This window comes from Corythoichthys intestinalis, chromosome 12 (genome assembly GCF_030265065.1).
Source record: "Corythoichthys intestinalis isolate RoL2023-P3 chromosome 12, ASM3026506v1, whole genome shotgun sequence".
NCBI classification, from domain to species: domain Eukaryota; kingdom Metazoa; phylum Chordata; class Actinopteri; order Syngnathiformes; family Syngnathidae; genus Corythoichthys; species Corythoichthys intestinalis.
In genome coordinates, this window is record NC_080406.1 from 2,858,374 (window position 1) to 2,876,359 (window position 17,986).

Consider the following 17,986-nt stretch of genomic DNA (forward strand, 5'->3'; position numbering starts at 1 on the left):
AACTGAGAGAAAGAGAGAGAGAGAGAGAGGACGAAGAGGAGGACGGGAGGGGGCGGTTGCTGAAAATTGAATTGTGCGTGGAGTGCAGCTAAGGCCTTTAATTGCACCAGACGCACAGAAGGCTGCGTGCGCGCGCGTGTATGTGCGCGCGTGCGAAGCGAGGGGGGGTGGTCTCAAGGTGGTATAAATAGTGGGCTCTCCAAAACACACTCACAACAGCAGGAGTGATCTCACCTCCACTCCTTCCACTCCCACTCTCTCCTTAACTCACTGCGAGGCAGCACGGAGCTCTCACACCGCGTGGATTTTTTAATTTTCATTATTTTGGGCTGTTTTATCCCCCTATTCTTTTTTTCCAAACCTGAGGAGGAGCAGAGGGATCGGGGTCAGGAGGGGGGGGAGGGAGAGCCATGGAAGAGCTTACGGCGTTCGTGTCCAAGTCGTTCGAAGCTAAGAGTAAAGAGAGCAGCAAGGAGGCCATCACGTACCGGGAGGTTCTGGAGACGTCCGGCTTAGCTCGGCCGCGGGAGCTGGGCAGCCCCGCCGAGCATGACTTCAGCGAGGGCGCCCATTGCCCGCTGCACGCCTATAAGGAGCATGTGGAGCTGGACAAGGACAAGCTCAAGGACTTCCACGTCACGCGGCCCTCAGAAGGTAAACGGCTGGCTCCAGCACCCCTTCAAAAATAAGAGTGCGATCGATGAGTATTTATTATAGCAGGCCTGACGAGCAGGGCGGTGCAAAAAAAAAAAAAAAAAGAATTGAAATTCAAATTGTAGAAGCGCAAATTATGATTTAACTATAGTGAAAAAAAAATCATGTTATTTCAATTTACGCAATTGTTATGAAGATATTTACAAAATACTTAAGAATTAAGTGTATTTGTGTGTATGTATTTGGCCAGATTTCATTCTTAGAATTATTTTGAGACAATATTGTAGTTCGAAACTATAAAATAAAGTGATTGCAGATAAGAATTATCGCTACATAAAAGGAAAAATACATTCATTCATTTCTATTATTGAATTTTAATTTGAACATTGTAACTATAAAGTTATACTCAGGCATTATCTAGTGACATTTTCTTTTAAATGAATATTTTTCAAACTAATGTGACGATGATGTTAGTGTATTTTACATGTAGAATAGACTTTATTTGTCATTATACATAGTACAATTAGATTAAAAATAGCAGCTCCTGTTCAGTGCATCGCATAATGAATTAATGTAATTCCCTGCAAAAAATAACTGTTGGATTTACTTGATAAAATCATTTTAATAAAAGTAAGTGCAAATTGTTAAATAAATTTGACTACTTGTGAATTAAACTTAATATCGCAAGCAATAAAATGTACTGTAATAAAAAGTAAGTGCAAATTGTTACAATGATTTTATCAAGTAAATACACCAGTTATGTTTTTCCCCAGTGTAACATACAATAAAAAATACCTAAATAAAATTAAAATAATAACAAAATGAAAGCAGAAGACTATGTACAAGGTAGAGTGTTGATGTTGAAATAAATATATGATAACCAGAGATAATTTTAGCAGTAGACAATGATAGTGATAGCAGCAACATAATGCAAGAAGGTCAATGGTTACATGTTAGCATTCAGAAAGTTGACGGTGTAACCAAGATAATCATAATGATAATTTTATTTCATGAAAGTATTATTACTTAGTCTTTATTTCAGTATATATAAAGTAACGCAGTATGTGGTGTCATATAATGTATACAGATAGGAAAGTGTTGCATTAAAAATGCTTGTTAGTGCAGTAAAACGACCTTAATGCAGACGCAAAAATATTTTCAAGGATATGAACTGAGGAAAAAAACATGAGGATGTTGCAGTTTAAAAAAGGATCAACACGTTTTCATGTTGACAATCACGCGAATATATAATACTGTAAAATAAAACATTTTAAAAAGGGCAATTCGGATGCACTCTCTCTCTCAAGTGCGGTTAAAAAATGAATTATCCGACTGAACGACTTGACCTGAGCGTTGATTGTGCGCGCATGCACGCAGGCATTTACGAGTGCAGCAAAGACAAGAAAGAGGAAGTCAAGTCGGAGGACGAGGACGCGCAAGGCAAGCTGAAGCAGCGCAGAAGTCGCACCAACTTCACGCTGGAGCAACTCAACGAGCTGGAGCGTCTTTTCGACGAGACCCATTATCCGGACGCCTTCATGCGGGAGGAGCTCAGTCAGCGCCTCGGGCTCTCCGAGGCCCGCGTCCAGGTACGTGGATGAGGGTATAGAGAATATCCAAAAATGGACGTTATTATTCTTATTTTTGTTGCAATGTATAAATAATATGACGTGGAATTTGATTGCTATAATTGGGAAGATGGAAATTTCATTTCTGTATTACATATATGGGGGAAATACGATGGCACAAATGTGTTTTACTATACGCGCATAATGCTTTTTCAGTATGATGGCATGCATTCACCCCTGCATGTGATAGGTTGACACATATAAGACATTTAACGCTTAATAGGGCAAGTTTGGTTATATAAAAACCTTAAAATATTAGCAATTAGTACATATTTTTAAAACTATTAATGTATGTGTCATAATATAAATACATTTATAAATTAAAACAATGCTAAGAAAAACTAAAAGAAATACAGAGAATAAAAACAGAAATACACACTTGTTACGGCCTAGACTAACACTCTAAATTTATGTAATTTTTTTTCATATCATTGCACGTTATTGATGGCGATAGACGTTCAATTCATGTAAATCGGGAAGACTGGCCTCACAGTCAATACGGATTGGACGTCTAGCGCCGTCAATGGCAGCCAATGAGAGAATAAATGAGTGCCCTCTATGGGTTTAAAAAAAAAAATCATATTTCATATCATTGCATGTTATTGATGGCGATAAACGTTCAATTCATGTAAATCGGGAAGACTAGCCTCATGCAAAGTCACTATGGGTTGGACGTCTAGCGCCGTCATTGGCAGCCAATGAGAAAGTAAATGAGTGCCCTCTGAGGGTTTGGAAAAAAAAAAAAATAAAAAAAAAATCATAATTCGTGCATGAAATTGATATATATACATATATTTTTTTAAAAATGGGATCATTTAGACTATTTTGGTCATGTAAAATAACGTATAAACATGTTTATATGTTTATATTAAAATGTGCAGTCTTGCACATTTTCAAAGATTCGTGCAATATATTTTTTTGCTCTAAAAATGTGTTAAATATGTGCACGTGTAAAACACGTATATCCATATCAATATTTACACTATGGCTGAATTAATTCATGTTTTAATTCGTGATTTATTATACTAATTATAATTGCTTAAGGGGAACTTCAATTCACAGCTCGTGAAAAAATAATTTTGCTCACATCACGTATTTTGTTGTCTCATGCAGAATCATAATAATTAAAAAAATACTAATTTGCACTTATTGTAATCTGCGTATTAGCAATACGTCACTTGCGCCAAATATGCAGTGCCACTATTTGTGTGTATTTTCCTCCGCGGGAAAACAAAAGCAAATTCATTCCCTTTCATGCATTTTCTTCCTTTTTTGTGTGTGTGAGCGCAGCTGTGAGCGGATGTAATTGAAAGTTATGAGAGGCAGTCACTAATGCATTTAGCGCAAATATGTTGGGCCGCGCTAAATTAAACGTCATTCTTCACTGTCTGGAATACACACAGCATTAAAAAAAAAAAGTCAGAACGGAAATCAGATTAGCTCATCATTGAGTGGTCCTTAATGAAGAAATAACTGTCTGAAGATCAGTCGGCTTGACACGCTATACAACGCCAAACTCTATTTAGACATATATGCATCAGAACAATATTAATCATCACTGAATTAATTGTTTCCCAATTTAATCGCGACTGTTCCAAATCCAAAATGTATTTATGAGATAGTTTTTCTATTCTATGTCATTAGGGCGCTCTTTTAGGTCATTGGCAAACAGTGACGAGGCTAGACGTCCAATCAATTTTGACGTCTATCGCCGCCAATTGCATGCAATGAGTTACAGACAATGAAAAAAAAAAAAATCTACTTTGGAGTGTTAGTTGAGGTCATAGAAAGAGTGTATTTATATATTTATTTATTTTATTTTCATTTTTTTAATGGCTTTGTAAGATGAGCTTTTGTAGCAAGTCGTCCCAGTTCGAATGAATTGGACGTCTATCGCCGTCAATTGCATGCAGTGAATTAAAGACCATGACAAAATCTACTTTAGTGTGTTAGTTGAGCCTGTGAAAACAGTGTATTTCTGTTTTTATTCATTTTAATTTAATTGATTCATGACTTTGTAAGATACTTTTGTGGCCAATCGTCCCAGTTTAAATGAATTGGACTTCTATCGCCGTCAATGGCATGTAATGAGTTAAAGACAATGGAGGAAAAAACATTTTACAGTGTCAGTTCAAGCCATAAAAATAGTGTATTTCGGTTTATATCCATTTTAATTTCATTGGTTCTGGAAGATGAGCATTCGCGGCCTGTCGTCCCATTTTAAAGAAAGTGGACGTCTATTGCTGTCAATGGAATGCAATTAGTGGAAAAAAGTAATTTCGAGTGTTAGTTGAGGCCAAAAGCAGTGTATTTCTGTTTTATTCAATCTAATTATATTAATAAAGCTTTATAATATTCACTGCCACTTTAGATTCCACTTGTACTTACGAGTTGTGTATGCCTTGTATAATATATACTTTATAGTTTTCATAGTTTTCCAAACAGTATTTTATCATTTGGACTGTATGTTGTTTTGATATTCATTTTAATTTTATTCATAAAGCTTTAGATTTTTTAAGTGCCATTTTAGATTCCACTTACTTGTATATACATTTATATAGTTTCCATAGTTTTCTATATTTTATCATTTTGACCGTACATGCTGTTTTGATGCTGCTGCAATACCTAAATTTCCAGTATGGGGGGATCAATATATTATTTCATCTTTGATCTTGATTAACATTTTATTCATTTATAAAATACAAAAATATATACTAGAATAATTGCCAATACTCAAGTTTTTTTTTTGTTTTTAAATAACACAACATACCTAAAAGGTCTTAAATGTCAACTCTTGAATAGCTGACAACTGTCGCTGAGAGGGTTAATTCCCGATTAGCCTAATGATCGTCAGTGCGAGGGGGCGGGGCTTGCGCAGATTATTCATGAGAACAAATTAGGTGGATGATAATTAATAATCGCTGGCAGCCTGCAGGCAGGAAAGTGAAAGAGTGTTTTTTTTTCTTTCATTTCAAAATATTCTCAAAAATAAATAATAATTGAAGTGATTCAATATATAGCATTGACGACGTAAATATTAACCTCTTTTTTTGTGGGGGGAGGGTTAAATTTCTATTATTTGCATGACATGACATGATAATTAATTGGTAAATATGCAGATCTGGGTGTTCTGTATGTATGCAAAAAACCAGCTAAAATATATAGATAAATAAGCAATATTATGTGATTAAACGATTTTAATATACAGTGATCCCTCGCTGATTTGCGGCTCAACTTTTGCGCCCTCAGTGCGTCGCAGATTTTTAAAAATCTTGTATTAAGTATCTTGTTACAAAAATATAATACTTCTGAAAACATATTTATGTGAACTTTATTTACATCTATACGCATGTATGTACACTTAGACACACCCGTAGAGTGATATAATGAATGTACAGTATGTATTGTTCATATTATTTATACATTGTTTTATGTAGGTTTTTTTTATTTTATTTACATCTTTTAAACTATTCTTTAATGTTCTAATGATAACATGTGCATTTATAGAGTTTTATATACACCTATTGATATTATATGTACCAAAAAAATGAATTTAAAATAGGGGGGTTGTCACTTTTTTGTGTTTTTTTTTTCACTTTACGCAGTCGATTCTAGTTCCCACTATCATTGTATTTTATTTGAATGAAAAACAAAATATGTAACAGTAAATATTTTTGCGTATACATTTTTCAAGATATACTACTTTACATTATTAACAGTAGCTTTTTTTTGCAATAAGTAGCAACAAAAGTGAGTTTCTTCCAAAAACTTCTATAAAGAAGAGGTTAAATTAATGAAAAATGTGACGAAAAGATGGAAAATTCATGGGTTAAATATTTTGGGGGGAGCTTTTCGAGGTTTTAAGAATTGAATTAAAGCCTGGATCAAACTCTCGGAAAGGCAGCTTTCCCCCCCCAAAGCTCTCAAGCTTTTAGTCTCCACTTTACTAACAATAGAAAATACCCATACATTTGTTTGTCATTGTTTACTTGCTATTTAATATTGAATTTTCCTTTTTCCTTGACTGCAGGTTTGGTTTCAAAACAGAAGAGCAAAATGTCGAAAACAGGAAAACCAGATGCACAAAGGTAAGCGTAGCTTTTCAACCGTTTTGGAAGTTTTTTAAACAATTTTTTTTTGGAAAAATATTCAAAAGAAATGCTCTCATCTCACATAACAACAACTGTCTGGCTGTCTGACAGACATCTTTCCCTTCTCTCCAGGGGTCATTTTGGGCAGCGGCAGTCATCTGGACGCCTGCAGGGTGGCGCCCTACGTTAACATGGGGGCCCTCAGGATGCCCTTTCAACAGGTAGGCCTTATACAACCTGCTTCTAGGGGTACTTGGGGGGAGGGCATCATCCTGTTGAAAATTTAAATTTCCACCTCCAGCTCTTGGCATGTGTACCTACTGGAATTAAAAGCGTCTTGTGTGTATATACCGTAATAGCAAGCGTGTGGGTTTGCATAGGGACGGTAGGGACATAACACTAGTAACTTTCCAGGATGCTCAAATTGTTCATACCAACTTTTAAACAACCTTATTTGCATTATATAATGACTTATGTCATTATATAGGTAATTTAGATTGTCTTCACATATGTTGCAAGAATAGAATTGACCCTACCATTATTAAAAGAATTATTTCCATTACGTTCAGATTTACATTTACCCCTTTGCACTTGCTGAATGTGCCAGTCCAGCCCCCCCCCCCCCCCTTAAATGCACGTTTGATTGGCTGATAACTCGACGCCCCCCACACACAAACACATGCACACAGTCCCGACTCAGACAACATGTCGACAACATGCCACTTCCTCCGCCCACTTTGGAGACGAGGGATAATAGACGTTTTTTAGGCAAGCAGCAGCCACTGCAAGTCAAGTAAAAAGACGTCAATGTTGTGGAGGTGGGGAACACACCACTAATTTTGCTACTGAAAGTCTGACCTGCATCGGAGTTAGCATATAGTAACTGTTAGCATGATTAATTTTTTTCCAGTGATATTTATTTCTTTATTTAAACAGAAGATATTGAGTGGTCTTAAGAGAAATGCTTATTTTTGCATCCCTGGATAGTTAGCAGATTATTAACAAGTTTGTATTTATTGTGTCTGTTAATATAGTGCAAGTTATGTTCAAATATTGCAATTTAAATTTGCTGATAAAAATCCAGACATTTATTCCGGAAGGTTTCAAAATGTTTCTTTAGTAGTTTCTGACAACAAAGGTTTTATATCGAACACAGACACACACGCATGCACACAGTCGACAACATGTCATCTCCTCCGCCCCTCTTCGAAAAGGAGGGATATTAAAAGTTTGTAAGTGTAAGTAATGTAAAAAGACATCAATATTGTGGAGGTGGGGAACACACCACTAATTTAGCTACTGAAAGTCTGACCTGCATCTGAGCATAGACTTCATAATGATATTGACGGGTGAGGTTCGACCTTCAGTGCGCCACGCCTTCAAAAATTCGCTTCAGTTATTCGCAGTTGGTCGCAGCGACACATGCAGCGATCCAACGCCGGATTTATGTTGAAAAAGTACGAAAGCTGCACCGCATACAAACGGGAAGGATCGTCTCAGGAGTGATTTGTTCAATGATTCAAGGAAATTATTATATTTTTCGTACCATGCATGCATTTTGAAACCATGTGAAAAAAATTAATGGGAGAAATTAGCCGCATTTGCTACAGCATTGGCGTCCTACTTCGCAATATTGACTTAAAATAAATGCTAACTGCCTGGTTTTTTGCTTTTAAAAAAGATTCAAGACTTTTAACGTCAATATCTATGAAGAATTCAGGGATTTAAGCATTCATTCACAAGAATTTTCACCGGAAAAGCTCTGTTTACTTAAGGCAGCCCTTAGCTGCATTCACTAACAGACTAGCATTGTACTTCGACATATTTACGTAAAACAAATGCTAACTGCACGTTTTTTTTTGCTGTTAACCGAGAATCAAGACTGTTTTATGTCCATATCTATTAAACATTCTTTAAGCATTTATCCACAAGAATTTTCAACAGAAAATCTCTGTTTACAGATGGCGGCCGCCACACTGACTGACAGACTAGCATCGTACTTCGACATATTGATGTAAAACAAATGCTAATTGCACGTTTTTTTTTGTTTGTTTGTTTTAACCAATAATCGAGACTGTTTTATGTCCATATCTATTAAACATTCAGGGATTTAAGCATTTATTCACAAGAATTTTCCCTGGAAAAGCTCTGTTTACATTTGGCTGCCACCACATTGACTAACAGACTAGCATCATACTCCGACATGATCAAGAATCAAGACTGTTTTACGTCAATATTTATGAAGAATTCAGGGATTTAAGCATTCATTCACGAGAATTTTCACTGGAAAAGCTCTGTCTGCATATGGCAGCCCCCACATTGACTGACAGACTAACATCGTACTTCGACATATTTACGTAAAATAAATGCTGACTGCACTTTTTTTTTTTTTTTTGCTTTTAGCCAAGAATCGAGACTGTTTTTCGTCCATATCTATTAAACATTCAGGGATTTAAGCATTTATCCACAAGAATTTTCAACAGAAAATCTCTGTTTACATATGGCGGCCGCCACACTGACTGACAGACTAGCATCGTACTTCGACATATTTACGTAAAACAAATGCTAACTGCACGTTTTTTTGTTGTTGTTTTTTTTTTTGCTTTTAGCCAAGAATCGAGACTGTTTTACGTCCATATCTATTAAACATTCAGGGATTTAAGCATTTATTCACAAGAATTTTCAACGAAAAAAGCTCTTTGTCTGTGATTCCACTCGGTCAGCTTTCACGGCCACGTCAACAATCCAGGCCCCCTATTAATCGGCCCCGTGTCACATCAGTATCATTATGAAGACTATGGTATAACGGCGTTGTTTTTGTCAGTAGTGAGTAATCTAATTACTTTTCCCATCTTTGCAACGCCGTTACAGTTACAGAGGATGTGAAGGCAAGCGCTATTACAATTTAGTTGAATGACGAGCGAGATGTCTGAGAGACGCGGAGAGAGCAGAGCTGGAGGGAAGGGGGTTGTGACGCCGTTGCAAACGCGATGCTAGGTGACTCGGAGCTTGTGCTTTTTGAAGCTTTTGACTTCCATCCGTTTTGACATTTTGTAAAGCTGTAACACAATATACGCTTATGTTCAAAACGACACTGATTTTAACAATAAAACAATTGACACGAAAAAAATTGTGTTCAAAAGTCCATCTAGTCTGATCAATTTGTAAAGTTAGTAAATTACTTAATAATTAGATTACTCAATAATAACTTAAATACAAATGCATACACAAACATATATTAACTGGAACAACTTGTAGCGTTATGTGGCCAAACCAGACTGCAGCTATCCTTTATCCATAGACGTCTGAGTCCGCTTTTTAGTCATAGATGGCAACAGTTCAGCCAGACCCAACGCTGCCACCAGGGTGCAGCGTATCCTCTGCCAATTAACAAAATACAATACTTTTGGACTTTTTGGATAGTTATTTTGTAGGGGCACTTAAAGGTTTAATTTCGATTTACGCGGAAATTCTACCCCTGGCCTAAGAAAAAGTCTGCTAGCTTAAATGCTACAAATGCTAACGTATTTACAATTCTCAAAGCAAATCGCTCACACGCAACTCCACAAACTGTAGCTGTAAACTTTATTTCAAATGCATACACAAACATATATTAGCTGAAACAACTTACTTCTTGTGCAGAAGTGTCTTTCTTCCCAGGTTAGTCACGTCAGCCTCTCACCATAGCCTATCATAGTTATCCTGCATATTATTCTCCATTTGGAGTGCTTTGTGTTTGAACCTTTTTGATCCTAGCCATCTTGACTTTTTCCGCCATTTGGAGCGTTTTGTGTTTTTGCCTTTCCTCCCTTTTGGGGTGCCTTTTTGTTTGAACTTTTTGATCGTGGTTGCCCTGACTTATTCCTCCATTTGGAGCGCTTTATGTTGGTATTTTCCTCATTCTCCCATGTCAGCGGAAGAACCTGTTTTCAACATAAAGGTTTTTGCCTGAACCTCCGCAGCTGAGTACGCCTCGTTGTCTCGGCCTGACAGACAAAAGTCTGCTCCTAAGTCATACAAGGTGACAGTCCACCAAGACCCAACGCTGGGTGCAGTGTCTGCTCCGTCATTAAACAAATTTTTGTGAATTTTTGGATAGTTATTTTGTAGGGGCACTTAAAGGTTCAATTCCGACTTACGGGGAAATTCTCCCCCTGGCCTAACAAAAAGTCCGCTTAGCTTAAATGCTACAAATGCTAACGTATTTACATTTCTTACAGCAAATCACTCACAAATGCATACACAAACATAATATTAGCTGAAACAACTTACAGTCTTATGTGGGCTGTCCTTTATCCTTGTCGTCTGCCCGAGTCATAGAAGGCGACAGTCCACCGAGACCCAATGCTGCTAACAGAGGGCAGTGTATCCTCCATCAGTAAACAAAATACAGTGCCTTGCATAAGTATTCGGCCCCCTTGAACCTTGCAACCTTTCGCCAAATTTCAGGCTTCAAACATAAAGATATAAAATTTTAATTTTTTGTCAAGAATCAACAACAAGTGGGACACATTCGTGAAGTGGAACAAAATTTATTGGATAATTTAAACTTTTTTAACAAATAAAAAACTGAAAAGTGGGGCGTGCAATAATATTCGGTCCCCTTGCGTTAATACTTTGTAGCGCCACCTTTTGCTCCAATTACAGCTGCAAGTCGCTTGGGGTATGTTTCTATCAGTTTTGCACATCGAGAGACTGACATTCTTGCCCATTCTTCCTTGCAAAACAGCTCGAGCTCAGTGAGGTTGGATGGAGAGTGTTTGTGAACAGCAGTCTTCAGCTTTTTCCACAGATTCTCGATTGGATTCAGGTCTGGACTTTGACTTGGCCATTCTAACACCTGGATACATTTATTTTTGAACCATTCCTTTGTAGATTTGGCTTTATGTTTTGGATTATTGTCCTGTTGGAAGATAAATCTCCGTCCCTGTCTCAGGTCTTGTGCAGATACCAACAGGTTTTCTTCCCGAATGTTCCTGTATTTGGCTGCATCCATCTTCCCGTCAATTTTAACCATCTTCCCTGTCCCTGCTGAAGAAAAGCAGGCCCAAACCATGATGCTGCCGCCACCATGTTTGACAGTGGGGATGGTGTGTTCAGGGTGATGAGCTGTGTTGCTTTTACGCTAAACATATCGTTTTGCATTGTGGCCAAAAAGTTCAATTTTGGTTTCATCTGACCAGAACACCTTCTTCCACATGTTTGGTGTGTCTCCCATGTGGCTTGTGGCAAACTTTAAACGAGACTTTTTATGGATATCTTTGAGAAATGGCTTTCTTCTTGCCACTCTTCCATAAAGGCCAGATTTGTGCAGTGTACTGATTGTTGTCCTATGGACAGACTCTCCCACCTCAACTGTACTGCTGCACTGAAAGTAAAGGGGCCGAATATTGTTGATTCTTGACAAAAAAATTAAATTTCATATCCTTATGTTTGAAGCCTGAAATGTGGCGAAAGGTTGCAAGACTCAAGGGGGCCGAATACTTTTGCAAGGCACTGTACAATACTTTTGGACTTTTTGTATAGCTATTTTGGGGTACCTAAAGGGTTAATCCGGGTTACGTCGCCAGCGTAGGAATTTAACTCATTCGTAACCCGGGGACTGCCTGTACATTTCTCACAGTTTAATTAATGTTAAATGTAGAAAACACAAACAGCAGGACACTTCTCACTAAGCAGCTTCCTACTCGAGTTTTGCAGGTTAGCAAGTTCACACAGTTTAATGGTTATGCTAACTCTGATGCCGGTTGGACTTTCAGTGTCAAAATTAGTGGTGATTTCAAAATAAAAACCTTTTGGACTTTTTGAATAGTTATTCTGAGATTTAGGGGTATTTAAAGGGTAAATTCCGACTTACACGGAAATTTGGGTTACTTTGCCAACGGAGGAACGGAACGCGGGGACAACCTGTATTAGATATTTAGATACTCCTACTGTTATCCGACTATAAATGTCAATATTCTATCTTGAACAATTAACGCCATTAAAACCCAGGCAACCCACATCTTTACTACTTTTCATACAAGGCTAACTTCCTTTCACTATTATCTCGCAATATTCTATTCTAGTCTTTCGTGCATACGTAATTCCTAACAGAGTTTAGTGGTTAAATTGTAAGATCAACTCAACGGATATTTGACCTTTGATAACCCTTAGGGGGTGTTGTTTCTATGTGTATGCTCAGTAGCGCTTTGGATATCAATTTGACAAGGAGCGCAAATCAACAGAACACCGGACTTCATCATCTTATAGTTTCTGCTCTATCGCTCGCTCGCTCTCTTTCGGCCCTCTCGCCGACTATGTTGTGACATGCGGCGGCCTAATTAGGCCAACGGGGCGGCGGGCGTGAGCACATGAAAGAGACGATGAAAGCCGGGGAGGGGGCGAAAAGAGAAATGACGCTTATCGAGGTTGAGCTGGCAGGAGGAGTGCGAGGCCTGCATGCTGAGAGATGCTCGCCAAACAGAGTCAAAGCTGAAGGATGGAAACGAGCACGGAGGTGTAAAAAAAAACAAAAACAGGTGGAATGCAAGGCTAGCCAAGCGTTTGGACTTAATGGACGATTTCAAATGTCGACGAATTAATCTGCTACATGGTCCTTTGTAAACCATGCAGGTGATGTAAAGTAAACTGAAATGTTATAGAAATGTCGGAATAAAATCATATAGACGCACACTTTAAGACACTTCAAGTTCGATTTGGTAGCAGGGCCGAGAACCAAAAGTGGTATTTGCCATGTGGCCAAATGGACTTGGCCATGTGGCATTTATTTTGCCATGTGGCATTTTTTTTTACATGTGGCAAAATTGATTTTTTGGTTTGTCGGATTTTTTGGTGGGTCGGTGGGGGGGGGGGCATTTTTTTTTGACATGTGGTAAAATTGATTTTGTCATGTGTCATTTTTTTGCCATTTGGCAAAATAGATTTTTCCATGTGGTATTTTTTTTTTTGCCATGTGGCATTTTTTTGCCATGTGGGAAAATGTATTGTGCCGTATAGCAATTTTTTTGCCATGTGGTGGAATTGATTTTGCCATGTTGCATTTTTTTGCCATGTGTGGGGGGCGTGGCTCAGTGGTAGAGTATTTGTACCCCAACCCAGAGGTTGTGGGTTCAATTCTTCGCCCTGATGAACTCGTCTAAGTGTCCTTGAGCAAGATACTGAACCCCACGTTGCTCCTGGTGCTGCGTCACCAGTAGGTGGATGGTGAGATAGGGTAAAGCGCTTTGAGCGCCTTGAAAGGTGGAAAAGCGCTATATAAGTATAACAACATTTACCATGTGCCAAAATGGATTTTGCAATATGGCATTTTTTTTGCCATGTGGCAAAATTTTATCATGTGGCATTTTTTTGCCACGTAGCAAAATGGATTTTGCCATGTGGCATTTTTTTGCCATGTAGCAAAATTGATTTTGCCATGTTGATTTTTTTTGCCATGTGGCAAAAAGGATTTTGCCATGTGGCATTTTTTTTGGTATGTGGCAAAATGGATTTTGGTTTGCCGGATTTTTTAAAAAAAAATTATTTTATGGGGGGTGGCATAATGTGTGGCATGTGGCCATGTGGCATTTTTTATACATATACTCCCCCAAATGCCAAAAACTAAAATTCATTTTGAAACATACAAAAAAATGCCACATGCCAAAATCCATTTTGCCACATGGTTAAAAAAATGTCACATAGCAAAATCAATTTTGCCATATGACAAAAAAATGCCACATGGCAAAAAAAATAAAAAATAAAAAAAATGCCACATGGAAAAATCCATTTTGCCACATGGCAAATACCACTTTTGGTTCTCGCTGTCTCTCCAATTTGTGACCAAGCTCGTAACTCAATTTTATCCATTGAAGTTAATTAAAATGCTAGTAATTGCTTCAAGCTGACAAAACGCGACGCCATATTTTTGTAGCAGGTTTAAGTTAAGGTTTAATGCTACGTTGTCCTTGTGAGTGTTTACATTTTGGATTTCTGCGTTTGTCTTGTTCAACAGACAAAAAAAAGTGCATCGGTGACTAAGGGTGGGAACTAGACGTCGACCGATCTGGGATTTCCAAATACTGATGCGTAATATCGATATCAAAAAAAAAAAAAAAAAATCAGCCGATTGCTGATATCCAAAGCAGATTTTGTAGGCAGATATACTTTATTCACACTCAGAAAGAACAGTACATTATTTTCAAATAATTAAACCAACCAGGATTTAAACAAGTGAGAGTTTATGAGGAATGCTCGCCATGCTAAAACTAAGGCTAACGCGAATGCTACGCTAATGCTACGGGTTACATTTAGAGTGTAAGGTTTACTCAGTAAACACCTTTAAGCCTAAGACAACATTGCATATTCTTTCATGCAAGATAAGCAATTTTTTTTTTACAACACTTACGCACCGGGCAAGTCTGAAGCTTCCTATAGCAGCCTGCCTTCAAGCTGCTGCAGGGTCCTTCTGGGGTCCTACAGTCAGCGGCGGCCACAGTTGCCTACACAAATGCCAGATCAAAATCCTGTTTTATCGGCTTGTTTTCTTTGTTAAGTGGCCAATATTGGGAAAAAATTCCATATATCAGCCTGATATATCGGTCGACCTCTGGTGGGAACCTCTAGGTAGCTTACGATTTAATACGATTTATGATACAAGGCTCACAAAACCATTCTAGGATATTGATAAAGGATCTAATAAAGAGAAAAACAAGCTATCTTCATTCTTCTGTTGTTGTGAATTAGATTTAGTTTGTCATTTGTAGACATCCAAGCCGTTTGACTTTGGAGGGTTCGCTGCCATCCTTCCCACTTCAAACGGCTTGGACGTCTATGGCCGTCAGCCGATGCCAGGCAAGGAATTCATTTTGGGGTATTTAACGTCATTTCCTGTCGAGTTTTGGTCACTTCCTTTTCTTTTTGGGGCATTTACGCGTCTGTTCCTGTACAGGTCACTTAGGGTTGATAGCGAGTCACTTCCTCTTGATTATAGGTCACTTTCTGTCAATGGCAAATAGGGCCATTGGAAATGAGTAGGGACTTTTAGTTGTTATAAATGAACGGAAACGATTTTGGCAAATTTTGATAGAACCGTACATTTTTTTTGGCAAAAACTGTATACAAGTGTTGTACTGGATGAGCGTCTAGCCGCTTTAATGGTGTATGGTCAAAAATTACGACCGCACGTTTTTCTGCCATTCAATGGCATGGACGTGTATGGCCTGCAAAAAATTTCGTATGCAAAAAAAAAAAAAAACTGCCATATGTCAAAAGCCATTTTGCCATATACCAAAAAAATGCCATATACAAAAAAAAAAAAAAAGCCAGATTCCAAAAGCCATTTTGCCATCCAAGAAAAATACCATGCACCAAAATCTATTTTGCCATATGCCCAAAAAATGCCATATACAAAAAAAGACCTCTGCCAAAATCCATTTTACCATATAAAAAAAAATGCCATACACCAAAAGCCATTTTGCTATATGCCCAAAAAATACCACATACAAAAACCCTACCATATGTCAAAAGCCATTTTGCCATATACCAAAAAATGCCATATACAAAAAAAGCAAGATTCCAAAAGCCATTTTGGCATCTAGAAAAAAAATGCCATATACCAAAAGCCATTTTGCTATACACCCCAAAATTACCACATATACAAAAAAAAAAAAAAAAAAAACCTACCATATGTCAAAAGCCATTTTGCCATATACCAAAAATGCCATATGCAAAAAAATGCCAGATGCCAAAAGCCATTTTGCCATCTAAAAAAAAATACCATACACCAAAATCTATTTTGCCATATGCCCAAAAAATGCCATATACAAAAAAAGACCTTTGCCCAAAAGCCATTTTGCCATTCATTCATTCATTCATTTTCCATGCATATAAAAAAAAATATGCCATATACCAAAAGCCATTTTGCTATATGTCCCAAAATTACCACATATACAAAAAAAAAAAAACCTACCATATGTCAAAAGCCATTTTGTTATTTACCAAAAAGGCCATATACAAAACAAATGCCAGATTCCAAAAGCCATTTTGCCATGTACTAAAAAAATCCCATACACCAAAAGCCATTTTGCCAGATACCAAAAAAATGCCACATACAAAAAACAATGACCTAGGCCAAAAGCCATTTTGCCATATACAAAAAATGCCATACACCAAAAGCCATTTTGTTATATGCCAAAACAATACCACATACAAAAACCCTACCATATGTCAAAAGCCATTTTGCCATATACCAAAAAATGCCATATACAAAAAAAGCAAGATTCCAAAAGCCATTTTGGCATCTAGAAAAAAAATGCCATATACCAGAACTTATTTTGCCATATGCCAAAAAAATACCACATACAAAAAAAAAGCTAGCATAAGTCACATGCCATTTAGCCATGTACCAAAATCATGCCATATACCAAAAAAAAAAAAAATGCACAAAAAAATGCCATATACAAAAAATGACCTATGCTTAAAGCCACATACCAAAAGCTATTTTGCCATATACAAAAAAAAAAAAAAAAAAACATGTCAAAAGCCATTTTGCCATATACCAAAAATGCCAGATGCAAAAAAATGCCAGATGCCAAAAGCCATTTTGCCATACAGTATACAAAAAAACCAAAACAAAAAACACCATACACCAAAAGTCATTTTGCCATATGCCAAAAAAAATGCCATATACAAAAAAATGACCTATGCCAAAAGCCATTTTGCCATGTACCAAAAACATGCAATATACAAAAAAAAAAAAATGCTAGATGCCAAAAGCCATTTTGCCTTAAACCAAAAAAATGCCATGTAAAAAAAAAAAAAAAAACATCATTGCTGGCTTAAGGACAGATGTTGTATCCTTAATAATCTTTTGATTGCTTGTAGAGAGACACCATGAAATATTATTGTTGCTATGCCACATTCCTTCCATATCATGACGCAAATATTCTTCGGCACGCTTCTGTTGTGGTAGCATCATGCAAAAAATCATAAGCAAAAACAGATTTACAATAATCCTCATTGATCTGAACTCTCAGAAGGCTTACTGTTGGTATGACTGCACAACAAAAACAAATATTCTTCATATTTCTTTCCCTAATATCTACTGGAAAGTTGGACCACCTGTTTTTTGTTTAGGCGGTGCCACCGTCCTCCCCAACAGTGACTTCATGTTGTTTCTTAATCAGCTCGTCACTATGTTTGTTTGCCCTTGAGGTGCTAAGCAACTAACTGTTAACAGCGTCTAACTTCCACTTTCATTTTCAGCATTTTAGGTTCAAAGCCCGTTAAAAAAATACAAATATACGCGGTCACGTTTAAGCTTTTATTTGGGTTGGAAAAGCAAAGCAGAAAATACTTTCCCGCTTGTTCATGTGCCATTTGAGACACATGAGAAATGGCAACATCTTCTTCTTCTGAAGTCAGCACATGCTTCGTTTTCACCTCCTTCTTTTAGGAAATAATTACCCAGAATGTGAAAAGGGATACGCAATGCTCCTTATGGCTTTTTTTTTTTTTTTAATTCCTCTGCCGCTTTTGACTCAGGAATATGTCTGGATAAATATTTATAAGTCCAAATATGTAAGTATCTTTCCAGTGCAAAAAATAGTTTATTTATGCAATCGAATACATAAT

General features: G+C 37.3%; 1 protein-coding gene across 2 annotated transcripts in view; it reads left to right on the plus strand.

The window, feature by feature from the left end:
• The first annotated feature begins 228 nt into the window (after nucleotides 1–228).
• The window catches only part of shox (shox homeobox), a 29,416-nt gene continuing 11,658 nt past the window's right edge, over nucleotides 229–17,986 (plus strand). The window contains exons 1-4 of one of the 2 annotated variants that reach the window (XM_057853136.1): nucleotides 229–654; nucleotides 2,032–2,243; nucleotides 6,313–6,370; nucleotides 6,485–6,594. In XM_057853136.1, the coding sequence (XP_057709119.1) occupies nucleotides 411–654; nucleotides 2,032–2,243; nucleotides 6,313–6,370; nucleotides 6,485–6,594 (624 nt within the window). In that variant the 5' untranslated portion in view covers nucleotides 229–410. The remainder of the gene's footprint in view (nucleotides 655–2,031; nucleotides 2,244–6,312; nucleotides 6,371–6,484; nucleotides 6,595–17,986) is intronic. The other variant, XM_057853137.1, reaches the window with a different exon arrangement.